Source organism: Vollenhovia emeryi, unplaced genomic scaffold (assembly GCF_000949405.1).
Source record: "Vollenhovia emeryi isolate VEMERY1.0 unplaced genomic scaffold, V.emery_V1.0 DF939122.1, whole genome shotgun sequence".
Lineage (NCBI taxonomy): Eukaryota > Metazoa > Arthropoda > Insecta > Hymenoptera > Formicidae > Vollenhovia > Vollenhovia emeryi.
Window position 1 is genome coordinate 268097 of NW_011967244.1, and position 18685 is coordinate 286781.

The 18685-nt window shown below is 38.6% G+C and overlaps 2 protein-coding genes across 8 annotated transcripts in view; one reads left to right on the forward strand and one right to left on the reverse strand.

Annotated features, from left to right (window-relative positions):
- Positions 1-18604, forward strand: part of LOC105569838 — a 61578-nt gene extending 42974 nt beyond the window's left edge. For 5 of the 6 annotated variants that reach the window (XM_012026594.1, XM_012026591.1, XM_012026593.1 and 2 more), the window contains 7 exons: positions 6040-6241; positions 7759-8011; positions 11426-11680; positions 11997-12110; positions 12397-12579; positions 14258-14563; positions 14802-18604. In XM_012026594.1, coding sequence (XP_011881984.1) covers positions 6054-6241; positions 7759-8011; positions 11426-11680; positions 11997-12110; positions 12397-12579; positions 14258-14563; positions 14802-14975 — 1473 coding nt within the window. In that variant the 5' untranslated portion in view covers positions 6040-6053 and the 3' untranslated portion in view covers positions 14976-18604. The remainder of the gene's footprint in view (positions 1-6039; positions 6242-7758; positions 8012-11425; positions 11681-11996; positions 12111-12396; positions 12580-14257; positions 14564-14801) is intronic. The other variant, XM_012026596.1, reaches the window with a different exon arrangement.
- The window catches only part of LOC105569839 (midasin), a 104598-nt gene that overhangs the window by 75885 nt on the left and 10028 nt on the right, over positions 1-18685 (reverse strand). The gene's annotated exons all lie outside the window — the stretch shown is intronic.

Consider the following 18685-nt stretch of genomic DNA (forward strand, 5'->3'; position numbering starts at 1 on the left):
AATTCGTTGAATAGTAGACCTCGATTTCCGCAGTTCCATCCTCAAGACAAGCCGTTACTGCCATTGTATAACTTTTGTATTATAATAATTGTAACACAAATTTAAAGGAATAAAGGACTAATTGCAAGAGCCGTGGCAGGGTGTTAGTGCCTAAATGTTTTATATTTTAAATTTATTGCGAAAAATATTACCTCAGGGTTTAAACCTCCCTTTCACTAGGCGGGCATCTAAAAAAATTCGATCACCGAGGCATATGGAAATATTCATCGCAATAAAGTTTAATGTTGATTCCCGAATGCCACCAGGGTGTCAATTTGTGTTTATCACATTTGAGCCATACGGATTTTCGTTAATAATTATAACATTTTTCTATTTTTCGAGAGAACTAAAGTGTAAGATTCAACGCTTTTCAAAAGATATCTTAATAAAATTTCTATTTGAAATACATTTCAATGAACAGTGTCCGCGTTTAACATCAGAAACAAAAGGTTGAAAATTTAAAAGTATTAATAATCTTTCCATACAAAAAGGAATATCATAATCTGCAGACAGAAGTCTTTTGGAGAACGAGAACAATTTACGATTCGATAATATCGGCTGGCTTATTGTACGCGTACACGTCCATTGCCTCCGCCTTTTAACAAGACATCTTTTGAGAAGCGTCGAGTTACATTTTAGCTCTCTCGAAAAATTAGGAACGTCACGGTTACTGCAACATAAAAGTTACACAATGGCTGTAACGACTTTATCTTAAGAATGGAACTCTGCGAGGTCTGCTATTTTGAATCTTCCCCATTTTAATGCCTTGTCTCAACGCGCCGCGTCACGTGTGTACCCGAAATAGCCACGGTAAAACTCGCTAACAATAAGAACGAAACGGAAAACGCCGCGGAGAAACTTTTCTGCGAGAGATAACTTCGTCCTGGCGCCGGCTGAATATACATTTGAGTTTTGAAACACGCGAGAAGTAATATTGAGCTTTCGAGCGTCACCGCGATTCCGGGCCGCTGCGGGCGAAGGCCGGCCCGCAGCAGGACGAATTACCAGCAGGTTAATTGTGAGGTGGTTAGGGGGGAGGGCACCGCGCTGCTGATGTACCGCAACCCTAAAATTGAATTATGTCATCCCCGCATAAATATGCATGAGACGTCCTCCCGGACGCTTCCTGGACGCGGCTCGCTAAAAACTCTCCAACAGATGGAAATTTACGATTCGCGGGACGGTCGACGAGAAAAACGCACCGAAAGACACGCTGTCGCGAATTGACAAGGAGTATCAATTTGCCCGTTTTGGAATCAATACATATGAATGCTTTAATCGGACTGGTTCGTGCGATTGATCAACGCCGAAAGATGTCGTAGCTCATGAAATTGGACAGGGGTCAAATTTACTTTTGCAATTAAAAGTCGGAAGCCTGTTTTCTGTTGGTATTAATCAGCGATGCAAGTCTTTCCTGATTCGCTTGGTTTTCCTTTCTAAGTCTTTGATATTTCTAAGTTTTTAATCCTTTCTAAGTCTTTAAGTTTTTGGAAGAGTAAAGATGACATGTCTTGATTTGAATTAATTGCTTGTTTAATTTGGAATTCGTTTCAGCTGAACTCGTTTACCTCCTTTTCGGGACATTTGAATTCCAATTTAAACAGCCTCCCGAAAAAATAATTCTTTCAGTTGACGCAACTGTTTTCTTCGGTTATGACAAATTTTGTTGTTACACTATCAGGTACGTACGACTCTTAATAAAAATGCATTTATAATTACAAAATCCCAAACTCCACTAACAAAAGCAATACCTTTATTCAGGAAATTCCTTGTGTGTATCTACAACCATTTGATTTAAGACTCCACAACGATTTCACAATTCCCGTAAGGAGATATGTTCGGATTTTACTTAAATGTAAAGACTGATTGAGAACTGAAGAAATCGAGGACTGGAAAATAAGGCACTGTAGAATTTCTACACTAATTTGGCCACTCCAGAAACCTTGCGCGAGCCTCTCATAATTTTCGACTGATTCTCTCGTAGAGAAGAGGAAGGTTCTGTCTCGAAGTGTATGTCCAGATAAACAATCGATATTACTCTAATTAATATACCTTTTATTTAATTAATAGTATATTAATTAATATACCTTAATATACCGATGTTACTCTACTGATATTTGCATTTCTTTAACCCAACTCATCGTTCGGAAATACTTGAAATTAAAAATTCGTTCGTAAGTCACGCACACGCATATTCCCTACGATTTAATCAGGAACTTCTTTCTCTAGACTTCTATCGGCGGCATGTTTTATGTCGGCTTTCTAATTAAACAGCTTATTTCATAATAGAAAGGCCTGCCATTGCAAGTTTCAAATTAAAGGCAAATCGTAAACTTGCGCTCTCTCTCTCTCTCTCTCTGTCTGTCTGTCTTCTGTCTCTCACATCATGTAAACAGATATGTTTGCGGTAGCATAAATTAAATTAATGTAACTAATTAAGAAAGTTAACCATTAGCGCTTTATTTCGCACGAATTGCTTTGTTTGAGAATAAAAGTGTAAGAGGTGCTTTGATCTTTTTCGATATTTCAATCTACCTGCTTTCGGCCTCGCCTCTTTTTTTAATCTACGAGTAGATGACTGATCTCGATAGGGATTTAGTTGACTAGATACCGATTCAATAACTATGTCAATTCATTCACAACTAAACGATCGAAAACCGACGGATAAAAGAACAGCGGTACTCTACTTTCTGGTAGTCGTATACCACGAGAAGAGTCGTTGTTTTTGGCTTCGGATCAGTAAAACTTTTTGCCGCGATCGATAGCTAAAAGGGAAGACTCCCATCGGCCGATTGCCAAGCAACTCCCAGCCATTCTGGAATCGAAAAAGCGGTGACGTCGAAAGGCGCTGCCGCGATTACACGACGCAGCTCTATGGCTGCAAATTACGAACTTGATGGCAAATACACTTAGGATTTTCGGCCTCAAAAATTAGAATAAAATAGCCCCGTTGTTCGCCGCCGCTGTTTGTCCAGAAAATCGTTGTAACACAGGAGATGGTAATTTGGTCTAAAAATAAATTCATCAAAAATGTAAGTAAAAAGCTCGCGACGAAGGGATTTCCTGGAGAAGTTGTAAATAGCTCGGGAACTCAGAAAATTGTATAACGCTGGACGAGGCGTCGCGTCGCAAGCGAAACCGTGACGAAGCGCGCGCGTCAACAGGCGACAGGATATTTTCTCTCCTCACCTTCGTACTTTCTAACACAATTAACTGCAGCAGGCTGAAATCGAATTAGTTCGTATCGGATACCGCTTGATTTTGCTGGTTCGGCTGTACATCGATAGCCGTTGCAGTTTTCCCGGGGCGAGTCCGAACAACGACCGAGTTTTCGCAGGTCAAATAAAGTTGTAGCTGCTTCTTGTCCCTGTTTCTCTCTTGCGTGCGTCTTCCAATTTTTCTCCTCCCTTCTCTCAGCTGACACTTCTCGTACGGCAGTATCTCTCTCGGTTAATGCGGGTCACGAGTCGGAAATGTGGGTCGTGTATATGCGCGAAAAACAGGGAGGCGTTTCGAAGTCAATGCGCGCCCGCGTTTATTTCGGTAAACGAGAGCCGAATGATTTTGCCCGAGGGGAGAAAGAGGGACATATGATCTCACGATAAGTGCTTCAAAGCGTAATGCATCCTGGTTATACATCGAACCTTCATTAGGCGATAAGAGACGAGGTTCTCTCAAGCCAAGCACTTTACAGAAAATTCGCTTGGCCGCGTTAGATAATGTTCTATACGATTCTTGCTCGGTTTTACGATGACGAGATATCGGTAGAAATCGGTAGAAATTAAATTAATTAGCAAGAATAAAGACTTATTGTCGCCAGTAAATAATTAATCAATGCAGGGAAATTAATAAACGGCACAACCGGCCGATTCAAATTAGAGAAATTTATTAGGTTCAAACCTTGGCCGAGGTAATATTTTTCGCAATAAATTTCTCTAATTTGAATTGGCCAGTTGTGTCGTTTATTAATTTTCTTACGTTGGTTAAATCAATTACTTGTTTACTTATTTATTGTTTGCGGAAAACCAGTAGAAAGATATTTATAGATAAAGAGGCAAATAAATAAGCGGCAAAATTTTCCGCGTTTGTAAAATTGAAGCTTAGCGCGCGGAAAGGTTCTTTTCTCTTGCAATTCAACTTCAGATGTCGTGACATTTCTGACAATGAAAAATCGATTGCAAAAGGAAGTAGAGGATCTGTAAGTGAAGAAAAGTGCGGTAGTTCCGACACATATTGTACGTTTTCAGGTACAGATATCTATAAAATTCGGATATGGTCGCTGTTCCAGTCTCTCTCCCGTTTTCTCACTCGCTCACTTTCCTTTCAGTGCAATGTGCGCGCAACTGAATCCCGACGAAAGAATAAACAAGCGATATATCGCGTACGCCCGGATGGGTATTTTACGCCTCTTCGAGATATCCGGAGATAACGTGCCCGGCCAAATTGGTTTAAGCGAACAAAACTGGGCAGGGAAATTGACGAAGACTGAATCGGAATTAAAATAGGAATGTAACCGCGTCTCAATAGAACGACTTAACGAGGTCTATTTCGACATTTTACGCTGTTTAAAATTTACGACTGACTGACAGCCAAAGAAATGGAATCTTTTTATAGAGAGAGAAGGTATTTCCAAATCGGTATTTTTGTAAAAACCATATTTACAAAATAATAGATAAAACGGAATTACGAGTCACGAGTTATCAATATCCATCAATATTGACAACTTAATTCAATTGAATTTAAATCAACTTTTAAAATGTTACTGAAGACATAATAATTTGCGTCGATCCGCTAACAAAAGGAATGTTTAGGATCAAGCTAGAGTTTTACGCGTCTCAAGTAAAATGTACTAAATAAAATAATTGAAAAGTCTGGGATAAAATTCCAAGAAGTCAGGATTCGTCGATAGAGTTCCTTGTCGCCACGACAATGTCACGTTTGGTGGCCAACCGAATTAATAGGAATCATTGGCAAAGATCGCTTCTGCTATTCCATAATTATTGAGACGATAATTGGACGTTCAATTAGTATTCGGCCTCTAGTTACACGCGGAGGATCATCAAAGCCTAACTAGAGTAACTGGATTTCAATGAGAGCCGGGAGCGCGGCGCGAGATTTGACGGAAAATGGAAATACCTGAGATTCTCGCGCTCTTCATTAATACCGACTCCTAACGCGATCTAATAATAACGGGTTTCTCTTCTGCACTTGACATATTTTGCGCTGGACTTGTACTTGATCATTAAGAGGAGTCCTCGTATGACGTTTTACTAAAAATTCTTAAGGCCTGTGTCCACGATGCTAGAACTTGGTCCAAGTGCTAGTCTCGAGGAATGCGTAGCCACTCAACTTGCAGCTTTTATGGAATGCAAGTTGATTGGCTACACATTTCTCGAGACTAGAACCAAGTTCTAGCATCGTGGACGCAGGCCTTTACACTCTGGGACAAAAAAAAGACAGTTTAGCAACCACCCATTTTGGGGCCCACAATTAGTAATCGAATTATTTGGATTGTTCGTAGTCTTTTACGAATTTTACCCCGCGTAACTAAAAATCGCAATTAGCTATTCCATCTATATCCAAGATTTACAAGTAATACTAATCAATTCTCTCAATTAGTTCTGTAGATATTCAGTAACGCAAAGATAATTTTCACTCAAGAGGCCACTGACCGAAATGTTAAGTTGCTTGACTACAAAAAAAAATGGTCAAAATTTTTCCCAGAGTAGAGTTACGAACGATCCAAATAATTCGATTACTAATTGTGGACCCCAAAATGGGTTGCTAACTGTCCTTTTTTTTCCCCCAGAGCACTTGGGCAAGATATTTTATACCATTCGCGTTAAATTCAGAGATTTATATAAAATCCGATTATAGAGAGTACATTCGAATGGCAGGACGTCCGAACGAATTAGGGATTTCAGGCTCTAATAGCGATCGCGGAATTGGAACGCGTCCCTCCGACGGCCCGCGGCTAATCGGGACGATTCTCTTGTGCAGGTTCAGCGGTAGCGATGATCGGCGCTAATCTGAGATTCGGCATCGGCGCTTCCGGGAATGTCACGTCCAACGCCACCAAGGTGTTCCAGTGTCACCCCGGTGGTGTGACCGAGGCGACCGTGATATTTAGCCTCGGTGCATTGGGGATGGGGGCGAATATCATCCTCATGACGTTGATACTGGCGAAGCGACAGCTGCGCAGGTACGAAGCGATAATAATCCGGCGAAGAACGGCGCGCTTTATGACCCCCGTGGCATCGCGCGGGGGCTGATCCGGGAACAACGTCCGGAAATTCTCGCGTTACGACCCCGCTCGATACGCGACGCGAAACCGCATCCTGCGTACCGCGCGATATCCTGCAAAAATTACCGCGATACCGTGAATTCGGAGGAAGGATGCCTTCGCGATATGGAGAGCGCCACGTTCTATCGCGCCCTAATTACATCCGCCTCGTGGCGTTCGAATTTAATGCATTTGTTTGAGAAGAGCGCGCCGTTGCGATAAACGAAAGCAAATTTGCTTTATCGCGACTTCTCGTGCTTTCGAATGGAATTTACGAGCCAGCGGCAAATTTAGCCGCGCCGTACATGAATTTCAATCTCGCGTAAGGGTATCTTGACTTGTTGAACTTTATCTCAGTACGTGAACAGGCGGCTATATTGCGGCCCGGTAACCGTCACGTACTGTTTATCGAATAAAATCTCGATCGTATGCTCGCGAGTAAACAAAATATTGTCTGATCGATACGCGAAACATGGCGCGCGTGACAAACTGCAAAGTGTTCCTAATATGATATCGGACTTTAGGAATGTATCCTGCTATCAATTTAAAGTCGATTTTCTTTAGAACGTTGACGCGATATCGTTCGAGACTGCAAGTAAAATTACATCTTTACAAACTTTACGGATTGAAATAAATGTTTCGAGTAAAACTCGAATTGAATTGATAAAAATGTCTGATGCTGAACATTTACAATGTGAAAAATGATCAATTTCTTGCATGAGCAAGACAGAATTCTTGAGATTCTAAACTATGTTCTCTCAGAAACATTCTACTTGCGTTCATGTGAGTGTTTCGTTATTTTAAACATTAAACATAATTAAATTAACTGATGAGAATTTTTCAATGCTGTCAGCGGTAATTAACGACAGTGTTTTCTTGACCATACCTGGCATTTTTAATAATAAACACGGAAAAAAGAATAATGTTGTATCAACAAGATCAGTGTAATTGAAATAAAATCGTTGAAACAATTCATGTCTTAATAATCTGGACATTTAGTTCAATGCTTAAAATTAAAATCCATAGCAAATACAATTGAATGAATTATTTATGTTTGTGGCAGCCCATGACGTTAGCGTTTAATTCAAGCAACTTCATTTTGTTTAATTCAACAGAATTTTTTTTCCGCGCGGAAAATGTATTGCGAAAAATATTACCTCGGCCAGGGTTTGAACCTGGACCTCCGTACACTCCAGGCGCGGGCGTCTTTTTCGCAATAAATTTCCTGTATTACATAAAAAATGCCAGGTATGGTCAAGAAGACACTGACATAATTAATTAAACCCGCGCAAATAAACCGAAATTGTTGGCAATGAAATTTCCAGAGGCGTAACTTGTAAGATGCGGCGACAAGTCCAGGGATTGGGGACGTAATCGGAGACGGAGACGGATAGAATGGCAAATGTGTTGACGTATATTTATCCCGGGATTTACAGGTGGTCCCAGGGACTGTTATTCCACCAAGCCATGGTGGATTGCGCGAGAGCCGCTATTTTGCTGCCCCTAGGCTCCAGCATATTGAATTGTCAGCCCGTTAACAAGTGCTCTCTGGTAGAGACCGCCTTTCTGTTACTGGTGACCGTCTCCACGGTAAATATGCTCACGACCGTGCTAAACGACAGCCCGGTGTTCCCAGAAAGCGACGAGGAGGCAGATCTGACCGCTCCCTTGCTGATGGATTCACCCCAGGTAAGATTTATATAATACGCGTTGTCACGTTGACATGATCCGTGCTTTCACGTTGACGATTTATTCTCACGACTTTCTCAGACGTATCGCACAAATAAATAAGAGTGCAGATTCGCGCACTGAAAAAAATTTCTGGTTGAATATGGACGAATCAGATAATTCCTTTAGGATTTACCAGAATTCCTTTAGGATTTACCAGAATTCCTGTAATCCTACAGAAATTCTGGTAAATCCTAAAGGAATTCTGGTAAATCCTAAAGGAATTATCTGATTCGTCCATATTCAACCAGAAATTTTTTTCAGTGCGCGTACGCGTAGCTCTCGAGCCCCGAGTTTTAACAACTGAAGTCAACGGCACACGATACTATTTTTCCTACTGGATTTCTTACAAGAGCCAATGCAGAGTTTCAGATCGGGTGACTTAAGGCTAGACCCTGATCTCTCGTAAGCAATCCAGTAGAAAAAATAGTATCGCGTGCTGTTGGCTTAAGTTTTAACTTAGCCCGCGGAGCACTCAGCCCTTTCAATTTACAACTCCCAACTTTCAACTCTCGATGTTCTCAATCGTCTCTTAATTCGTTGCGGTCTAAACTATTTTCTGCAAATAAGCAAAGATCAAATGTCTCGTCGGCGACTTCGTGAAATCGGTTGATTTAATCAAGGAATTTTTATTAGCTGGAGGAATTGAAAGTCCTAAAAGCGTAATTTACCGTTTATAAACGTCTGTAAATTTGAGAACGCTTGAAGAATTACACGATAAGCTGTTCCAACGCATTACATATCGAGTCCAGCTCGGTTAGGGTTAAGCATTTGATATTACGTTTGTATAATGTTATAGGATTATTACACTTATTTAAACAAATATAGATATTGTTTTTAAGGCGTTAGTTCAAGTAAAATTAGATAGGTTTGCTTGTGACAAGCTGCCGATTGAAAATATTGTGACGTGGCTAACCCGCGTGATTTTGTCTAACGCAGACTACGGTTGTCCATCTCGCATGCGAAATGACAGAGAAATTTCCGCCCAACCGCAGCATTGTGATAGCAAATTCAGCGGTGACTGATTGCGGTGCAAACCGCCCGTCGCATCATAGAGATATCGAAGCGGAAGCTGCCGGGCTAAATCGGATTTTTCCGAAGAAAATTAATTACGCCGCAGGGAAACATCGAGCACACAGCTAGACATCCGGAGATATCTTGATAGGTTGTGATAAATCTAACCGGTCGACGTTCGTAAAGACAGAAAATTGTTTTCTAATAAATTTACAGCAAATTTTTTGCATTAAATTATAATAAATGTTTAAACATAATCAACTAATGAAGCATGAAAAAAATTTCAATTTGCAAGTGTTGGACGACTAGTTCGACTTTCTTATGCATCATATAAATTATTGAAACGTAAATTATTATCGTGTTTTATAGTTCCTCGTAGAATTTTATTTTTAATTGAACTTGCCTACTCAAGGAATTTAATTAAAAATTTTTAAGTCACGAGACAGAACTCGGAGACAGCGAGGGTGAGTTATCTTCAAAGTCATCTTCAGACTACACGTTTCTAAAATTCGATGCAGATTTTACGGGGGATCCTATATCATTACGGTACGACCCGAGACACTAAATTAGCACAATTAATTCCTTAACGACTTGCAGTTCCTTAACTAGTGGCAGTCGCATAGTTCAAAATTAATTTAGCGCAATAACTTGCACGTCTAGTGACACTCGTGCCACTTGCTTTCGTAACAACAGAATTCTAATGATGGTTCGTTAAACATGCGAGATGTCTATTATTATGTGTCCCTTGTGAGAACATTGCAATTGTAGCCTTGCAAGCATCGAAATAATGTCTGATATTATTTTAAACGTCACTGACAACCACGGTTTTTTTTTCGGTGCCCACATAGCGCTGCCCGTTTTCTGCGAGTTGAATTTCTAAATTGCAAATAAATGATATAAATATAAATACAAAATATACACTTTTACTTTTGTTTAAAAAAAAAGACACAATATAGATTTTAACAGAAGATTTTAACAGATAAGACAGAATTAAAATTGTTTACTTGTAATATACAGATATATAATTGAAATGTCAAACGCGTATCGATATTTAAAAAGTTTTATTATAATTTATTTCTATATTTTTACTGAGAAACATTAAAAATGGTTAAACTCGCTAATAAATACAAAAAATGCACTATCTGGAAAGTGGTTTCTACCCTTCACAATGGCGGATCAATTGTGGATTACAGGATTGCATAGATGTCGGATTCTAGAATTTAAACGAAGACAATCGGATTATGTCTTAAACTCGTTAGACTGACCAATCACGATACCCAAAACGAGATTACGTTTGATCGAATAAATGAATATTTATGAAATTTTACGAGACCCGTGAATATATGTTTTCTAAAAATTTACGATCGCTATTGTAATGATTAATGGTTTTCCGGTAATATTTTTGTTGAATCTGTTTCGTACTGTACAAACAAATTCATAATTACGTTTATAAAACATCCTGTCAGCTATAAAAAATCGTTATATCAAACACAACGGTGCAACTTGCACCTTCCTTTAAATCTACAAATTTAAATTCGCTCTTATTTGTAGAATTTATTTATAAATTGTCAGCATCGGTCAAGTAATTAGGTACGTCGAAATAGCTAGTATTTTGTTTAAACATTCACGAAGCTCGTTGAGAAATTATTTACACGTGGAGAGTTTTAATTAAATTGTGGGAAACAGTTTGTATCCTACTTTACTAATTGTAAGATAACAGCAATCAATAAGACCTGAAGTCTCACGTGTCATTTGTTACCGCGAAAAAGAACAAAAAATGTTACAATACTTTACAGAAAAAAAAGACGTTCACAGGACAATACTTAATTTAATGTTAATTATTTCCTAAATAAATTCCGTTTATCTTTATAAACAATTATTCGTAACAAATCTCAAAGGTTAATTGTTAATTTAAAAAATGTTTCAAACCGCAAGTGCAATTCATGAGACACTACTGGTTTATCTTGATAATTCTACTTTTGAAAAATTCGGGAAAAAGCAACGTGATCGCAGTGAGAAAAAAAAGTGTTGAATCAAGAAATTTTTCAACTAAAAAATATTTGCTTGGCAAATATTTATCAATTCCCAAAAATATGTATGTTACGATAAATCACTGTATGTTTAACTTAAAAACATACATATTTGAACTAAAGAGATACAGCCGACTAACTGTATTTAGAACATCAAGAATTATTTGACGCCAGTAAATGACTAACAATGATGAAGCTTCTAATCGCCAGTTATGGTCGATTAGAAGCTTCATCATTGTTAACTGTACTTAGTCATTTCAATAACTTTTTTTTTCAGCGCGGAGAAATCTTCGTGAACTCTATCGAAAAATTCCTCGCTACTTTCTTGCAGTGCGTGCTCTTTGGCACCTTCATGATCTGGTTCGCCAGCATAACTATCAATCTGGGACCTACGTTTCTTAGCGGAGCTTTAGCGGCGAACACGGAGAGCGGTCACAACGCGCCCAGCTGCCCGTTGGTACACGGCCCCTTTCGCCACTATATACTCAATGTCCTTTGGATTGTCATCAACATTATTTGCGTAGCACTCACGCTCTTTCACTTGAGAAAGTTGCACAGGGATCTGACGAAAGCTAATGTCGAAGCGGTGAGCGGCAATATCGAGCATACAGTCACAGTCTATCAAACGCACATCTTATTAATTTCTAATTTTTTTCTTGTGCAAATAAAAATATAACGCGAATAATACACGATAAAGAATTGAGTATTTCTATTTTGAAACTTATAAAATGTCAAAGTGTTCAATTCAGAATTTAAATTTTGGATAGCAGCAGTTTTATACTCTTACGAGAGAAGTTTTTCTTTCTGTTTAAAGGTTTACATCTTGATACAAAATATCACTTCATTTTATTGTAATTTTATAAACTTCTTATGGGTTTATGTAACATCGTGTTTATCTCCAGGTACGAGTAGCTGGTCTCGTTACAACGCTCGTTAATGTGACGGGAGGACATCAGGGTGCAACGAATGCACTTGCAAGCGAAGACGGTGGCACGAGGAACGGTACGACACCGAAAGTAAGTCATTACGTTGATGCTTTTCAACGCACATACGCTAGGAAATCTGCACAAAATCCTCTTAATTTGATAGGCAATTCAAGTAATAGTTAATTTTTGGTTCTAAAAACCAAATTTTATTACTAATACCAAATGCTGAGTACTGACGGTACCAGTTTGCCTTTGTGCGTGCGCACTTTTGTATATCAATGAGACGTGTACGCGGGGCAGATGGAAATGGAAGAAGGAAGCGCGAGTGCCGTGGCGCGTAAAAAGATCTGAAAATTCTTCAGAAACGACATTTCAGAGAACGGGCGCTATCGAGGAGCACCGGAAAATGAGGAATTACCTGAGGAGAATGGAACGCGAGGGTGTGCAGAGGGTGAAAATGTTCCTGGTCATAACGGCGGCGTACGTCTTGTTCTGGGGACCATTGTTTTTCGTTACTCTGGTGCATCACCCCGTTATAGGAAACCCCACCGGCTACGAGGTAATTAGAACGTATAGAGCGACGAGATAATGGGGAGTTTGGTATCTGCGTTCGCGTTAACGTTGCTTCCGCGAAATTTAGACGCTATCAATATTTATGCCCCCCCATAAATACCTACTGGTCATTACTTATCTCACTTGTAATGGCGCACTTGTGGTATCGGTGCGAATATTAATAGCTCGCTGTACGAATGCGCAGTCGGAAACTCGTCCCGGTAAAAACCGCGATTGTGTGTCATGTTATTTATTCATCCACGCGAATCAGCTCATTTATTAATTTCGAAAGATATATTCGGCAGAAACAATCGGCGGCATATCAGCAGCTTATATAAATAAGCAAATATAAATGATGAATGACTGACGTCACACAAGTAGCATGCATATATCAAAGTTAATCGTCTGGCAGCGACACAGATGAATACGAGAATTTCTGCCTTTTTCCTAATTAATTATTAGAGGAAAGTCCTCTATTACGAGATAGGTTTCTAATACGAGATGGAGCAGGTTTTCAACACCCAAATTCAATCACAAATCTTTTTTCCCAACGATCTAACGATCCAACAATGAATTTTATACTAAACAGATTTCGCTCCAAGGACAATAAACGCATAGTGGAATCAACTGATGATGCCTATTAATTTAACAGAAATCTTGCTGTCCCATATTAGGTTCCTATTTCATAATAGGGGACTGTTCTCTATAATTGGATGTTATAATCCTAACAATCCGATAGCAATTATAGCATAAATTGCTCTTGTGATGATATGGGAAATTAATCCAAAACCAGGGAGGATTAAAATATAAACTTCAGGATGTCCAAGAAATACATAATTCCTTGGTAATGACGCGGCGTCCAAAATACGCGTGCGAGACGAAATAAAGCTTGTCAAGCAATTTCAGTTTGACGTCTGATAACAATACGAAGTTCCGAGATAGGAAAAGGATGCGAAAACTTGGCGAGAAAACATGAAATCGTAACTTGCTCGACCGTGCCAATACGGAGTTGCACGTGAATCGCTCGAGCGAGTTCGCAGCTACCGAGAGCGGAGTTCCTTCGAAGAATCTTTCCACGAGAATATAAATTTTCAAGAGAGGAAAGAGCCCTCGTCGAAAAACTCGTCGAGTGACTCGAAGACATCGCGCAGCGGTTTTGCTAATGTTAGCATCGTAGCAGATGCACGAAATAGCCGCATTTCATCTTCTCGATGCGCAATAAACTTCCGGTATTTTGACAAAACGTAGACCGCGACGCGGTGAAAAGCGTAATTTAAGAAAAGATAAATCGTCTCGCTTCCTGCCTAAATATGTATAAACCTCAACATTTTTCACTTCGGATATTTTACAACGCGACCCGTAAAGATCCCTTTTAAATATAATATAATCTTCCTTTAATTTAAATAAAACCAGATTCATACAGATAATTAAACCGATATTGAATTGTTGTTCATTGTCAGCTTTATTTTTCATTATTCTTATGTAGTGAACCGATGATATTAGCTGTCACTTTAGTTTCATCGTGCTTAAAAAAAAAATAGCGCGGTTTCGTCCTCCTTTATTTTACAAGCGCGCTATCGCGCAATTTTGGATTAGCTCATGGATTTATGTTCGCAGCAACACGATGCGAACTGCACACGATGCACCGCACCTAAATCACTGGATTCCGCGGTTTGTTGTACCAGGTGACCCTACACATCGCGTACGTGCACGCCTTCGTAAACCCGGCCCTGTTCCTCGCCCTGCATCGGGGGCTGCGACAGGGGATGTCGGACGTGTGTTGCGGCTGCTGCGAGAGCATAGCCCGATGGATCCTCGGGTCCGCCGCGACCGGTCCGATGCAGAATGTTCAGCTGCCCCGATACGAGCCGAATCTCCCCTCGCCGCCGGATCCACCCCTGGCGGCGCAGGCCATGGCGCCGGGATGCAATCTGACTGACGTGGCGCTCCTGAAACCACCCCTGCCACCGACTGCCAAACACCTACTGGTGGTAGGACACTCGTCTGAGTAATCGCCGAAACTTATCGCGGCTAATTCGCGTTTAATCGCTCGGAGATCTTTAACGACTCAGAGACGTCATCCCCCCCTTAATCGCCCGAAGATCACTCGGATCCCTGATTTTCCTCTCGGTGTTTCTCCTTGCCAGAAATTTTTATATGATCCCTGTTATGTGTAAATCTTTCGCCCGAGCTTGCAATACAAATACAAAATTACGAGTAAAATTGCAGGACGATTCTATCGTGATGCCACCCGACCCTTGGAGCCTGACTTCAAGACCGAAGAGCACTTCCAGCCTGTACGAGGAGGAATTATCCAGAAGACCGAGCCTCCTGCTACCACCACCGGCGGAACTGAACGACATGCAAATGAGCCCCACGAGTAGCGACTTGCCCAGCGAATAAATGATCTTAATCAACATCGAACCAAAAAGCATAACTTTAATCGATCGCAGTGTAAAAAATAATTGCAAAAATGAGACGAGCAGATTTTCAGGAAAAATCCTTCCTAATCCTCCCCTGGAGCACCATCCTTCGATCAGGCGTTCATATATCGTTGACAAAAAGCCGAAATCAAATAAGCCACGCGCTACAATTACCTAATCCAGACGAAATTGAAGATAATACCATCGGAAATTTGTAAATCGTAAATTTGCTTCTTACGGGCGTTTAATATCAAGAAACAAGATTGCGTCAAGATGAAATTCATCGTACACATAAACTTGAGTTTCACTAGGAAGTGAAGTAATTGAAAAATTAGTACGCACATTTACTTTTACAATGGATACATAGAATAGGCATACAAAAAATTAACAGACTGACTTTTCTCACAAAACTCGTATTTATGTATATATCAATTTCCGCTATTGTCACGTCCAGAATCATCGGTTGAAGTAATGTAAAGATCATTGCTTTGGTATCTGAGAAACGGCATTGTCTTGCCATACTTAAAACGTTGCATTTGTCATAAACTCGCGATTAAAGTCTTTTCCGACAACTTTTACGATCTTTATCGTAAGCAGACGTGACGTTCTCTTCATTTACGGAATCGTAGAAATAATCACAAAATTCTACGCAGTAAATTACTAGTAATTAAATGATAAAAATTAAACTTTTTTTTAACTATGATTGGCATACGATCAACAATGTAATTTTATTGCCACTGAATTATGCGGTAAATAATAAAAGTAAGTTTACTTATCATTACAAGCTATTTGGAAGCCCGGATAAATTATCGATAAGTTGAAATTTAATTTCCCGCTCTTTTTGATGAACTTGATGTAGTGGCACAATTAAAAAAAAAACAAAATAAAATATGAAGAGGAAAGAAATGTAATCCACCGGGCATCATCTGAATGTATCTGTGATTGCTTATAAACGTCCTAGTCTTTTTGTCGTTGTCGTGTCGTGGTAATAGATCCTTATTGTTAGAGAATTATACATATATATATACATATATACACACAATGTATATATATATACAGCGCGATAAGTGATACTTTAGAAATATTAAATAATATTAATTCGTGATCTGCTTTTTCGGCTACACAGAACAGGACTGAAAACGAAACGAATCTGGCGAGTCAGAGAAGTACAATACGCGGTAGAAAGTATAATTGACTGGGAATAATTTCTTCATTTAGCCAAGTTATAGGTGCACTTAATAAATGTACATAAAGATCGAACGCGCAGTCCTGCCGCGCTTCAGTCCTTCGTAAAGTGGCACTATCGCGTGAGCTTCTTCATTCGGGGACTCAATCTTCTTGAAACGAGATACTATATATATCGAATTACATATATATTTTCTACGCGACATTTTAGAGATCGCACCCGTTGCAGCCGCACAATGCATCTGTGTCTCGCCGATCTAATTGTGCGTTACACCAACGCTTTTGTTTTATGCAAATGAGAATGATTCACGAGAGCGAGGAAGCAGAGAAATCAGCCGATTATTCTACGAATAGAGAACTGGAAGTAGTTCACAGCTAATGTAAATGTAAATATGAACGATCATCCCGATTCCACTTGAAATTCTTTGCTAGTTGTACACTTGCTATATTAATAACTTTGCATAATTGTTCTTACGTATTTGTCTCAAATACTTATTTTCAAATTTATTAATTTAATGTTGCAAAACGGCGAACCAGGAGCGATATATCCCCAGATATTTCAAATATACATTTGCTCATCGCGTTTATATAATAAAGAAAAACTTGAGTGGTTTCGAAGTCTTATTCCCCGAAAAATTATAATATTGAAGTGATATTAGAAAACATATTAAAAGACGGTCGACTCTGAACAGAGAAACGAGCAAAATTATAATATTAAGAACAATCAAAACACTCAGTTAATTGAACTTAAAATTGACAAATTAACTTGTCACGTGATCTTTTAAAGCACATGATATTTCGTATGAATTAAAATACAATTCCTAATTATGAGAGTAATTAAAGTGATTTCTACTAATTTTATGTAAAACTGTAAAAAACACTGTAAAAATTATTCATATCAAGTTACGCCGTATATCGTAGTTAGCAGATTATAATTGTGATGATTATCCTCTAAAAGTCTAACTAATAAGCAATATTTCAATCGCAAGAAATATTAAAAATTGGTAAACGTGAAATCTAACAGAGAGTACCTTCTTGACATGTTTATATTACTTATAAGTCTGATTAAAAACAATGTAAGAGAAGAGAGATTGAAATGAATAAAATTTTTTCCAAAATTAAAATATGCACTATTGGCATCATTAAACATACATGTATATTAAAGTGTATTAAAAGTGTTAGCGTAGAACTTGTTTCTTATTGTATAGCGAAAGGCATATCAATGTAGAGAAGTGTTATGCGTTTGAAAATGAGTATGTGCAGCATAACGTTACGTGGCGAGTATCGAAATTTATTAAAATTACGTAAATTTAATATCCTCACTCAAGCCCCTCTTTCTTTATTCGTCGGAGATGTGTTAAAAGCAGTGCACGGACGCTGCTTAGATACAAGTCAATTAACTGTAACTACCACAAGATATTTTCTTCTTAAGTCGCGTGTGTAATAAATGTTTCATGTAAATTCATGTAAATTATATATATATATGTGTGTGTGTGTGTATGTAAGAAAGTGGTAGATCAAGACCGAAATTTTTTATCGTAATTTTATAAATGCAACATCGAGAACGGACGTAATCGATTAATGGCAATTGTGAGAAAAGAAAAGTATTTCGAGGTGCATTAAAAGTATACGGGATGCGTTAGAATTGGAAGTTTCGCAGCTTCGACTATGCGTTTGATTGAACTGTGCACATTTTTTTCCAACAATTAATTCACCCTACAATAATTTATTATATTTCTCAATAGATCGCGAATATATTTGAGATTGTCTGCTTGCAGTGTATATTAAAATACACATACCTAAATTTTTTTAGCACGAACGTCGTAGGTCTTTACGCCAACGTATTTAATTTCATTTACTGTTTAACAGCAAGTATCTCTTGGAATTGCTATTAAAGTCGATTTTTTTTCACAGCGTTCTTGAAAGCCAAACATTAAAGCGAATTATTCTAAACAATCTCATCAGGGCAAAGTGTAATTATTAAGAACATTTTTAAGAGAACGGTGCCTGAAAACCCGAAATATCGTTACGAATCGACAGCAAAGTAATGCGAAATGATATCGTAAACTATATAAATTATACGAGCATAAATTTTATCCTTGCCAGAAAGAAGGAGAGAACCTGCATTATATTTCACTGTATATAAAACCCTGCTCACATATTTAAAATAAAAGTATATGTAATATATAAATTATATGTTCTTCTCATTATTAAACTAATATTGCGTATTTCAAACATGGCGAAACAAATAGCTACATATATTTTAAACTGACCTTCCACATTTTTATATTTAATGGTTTAAAAAATTGTTAAGATTTTTGTTTTAAGAAACGACTCTTGAATAATACTGGCGAAATATTGGAGAAAATCTTTTTATATTTACCAAAAATATCAAAGTAAAAGTATGGTTAAGTAAATCGGAATTTTCATGAATCTCTCATTGCTTTCCAAAATTTGACGAGCTACTTTGTTCTCGTCTGCTACCTGTTGTCGTAATTATAGTTC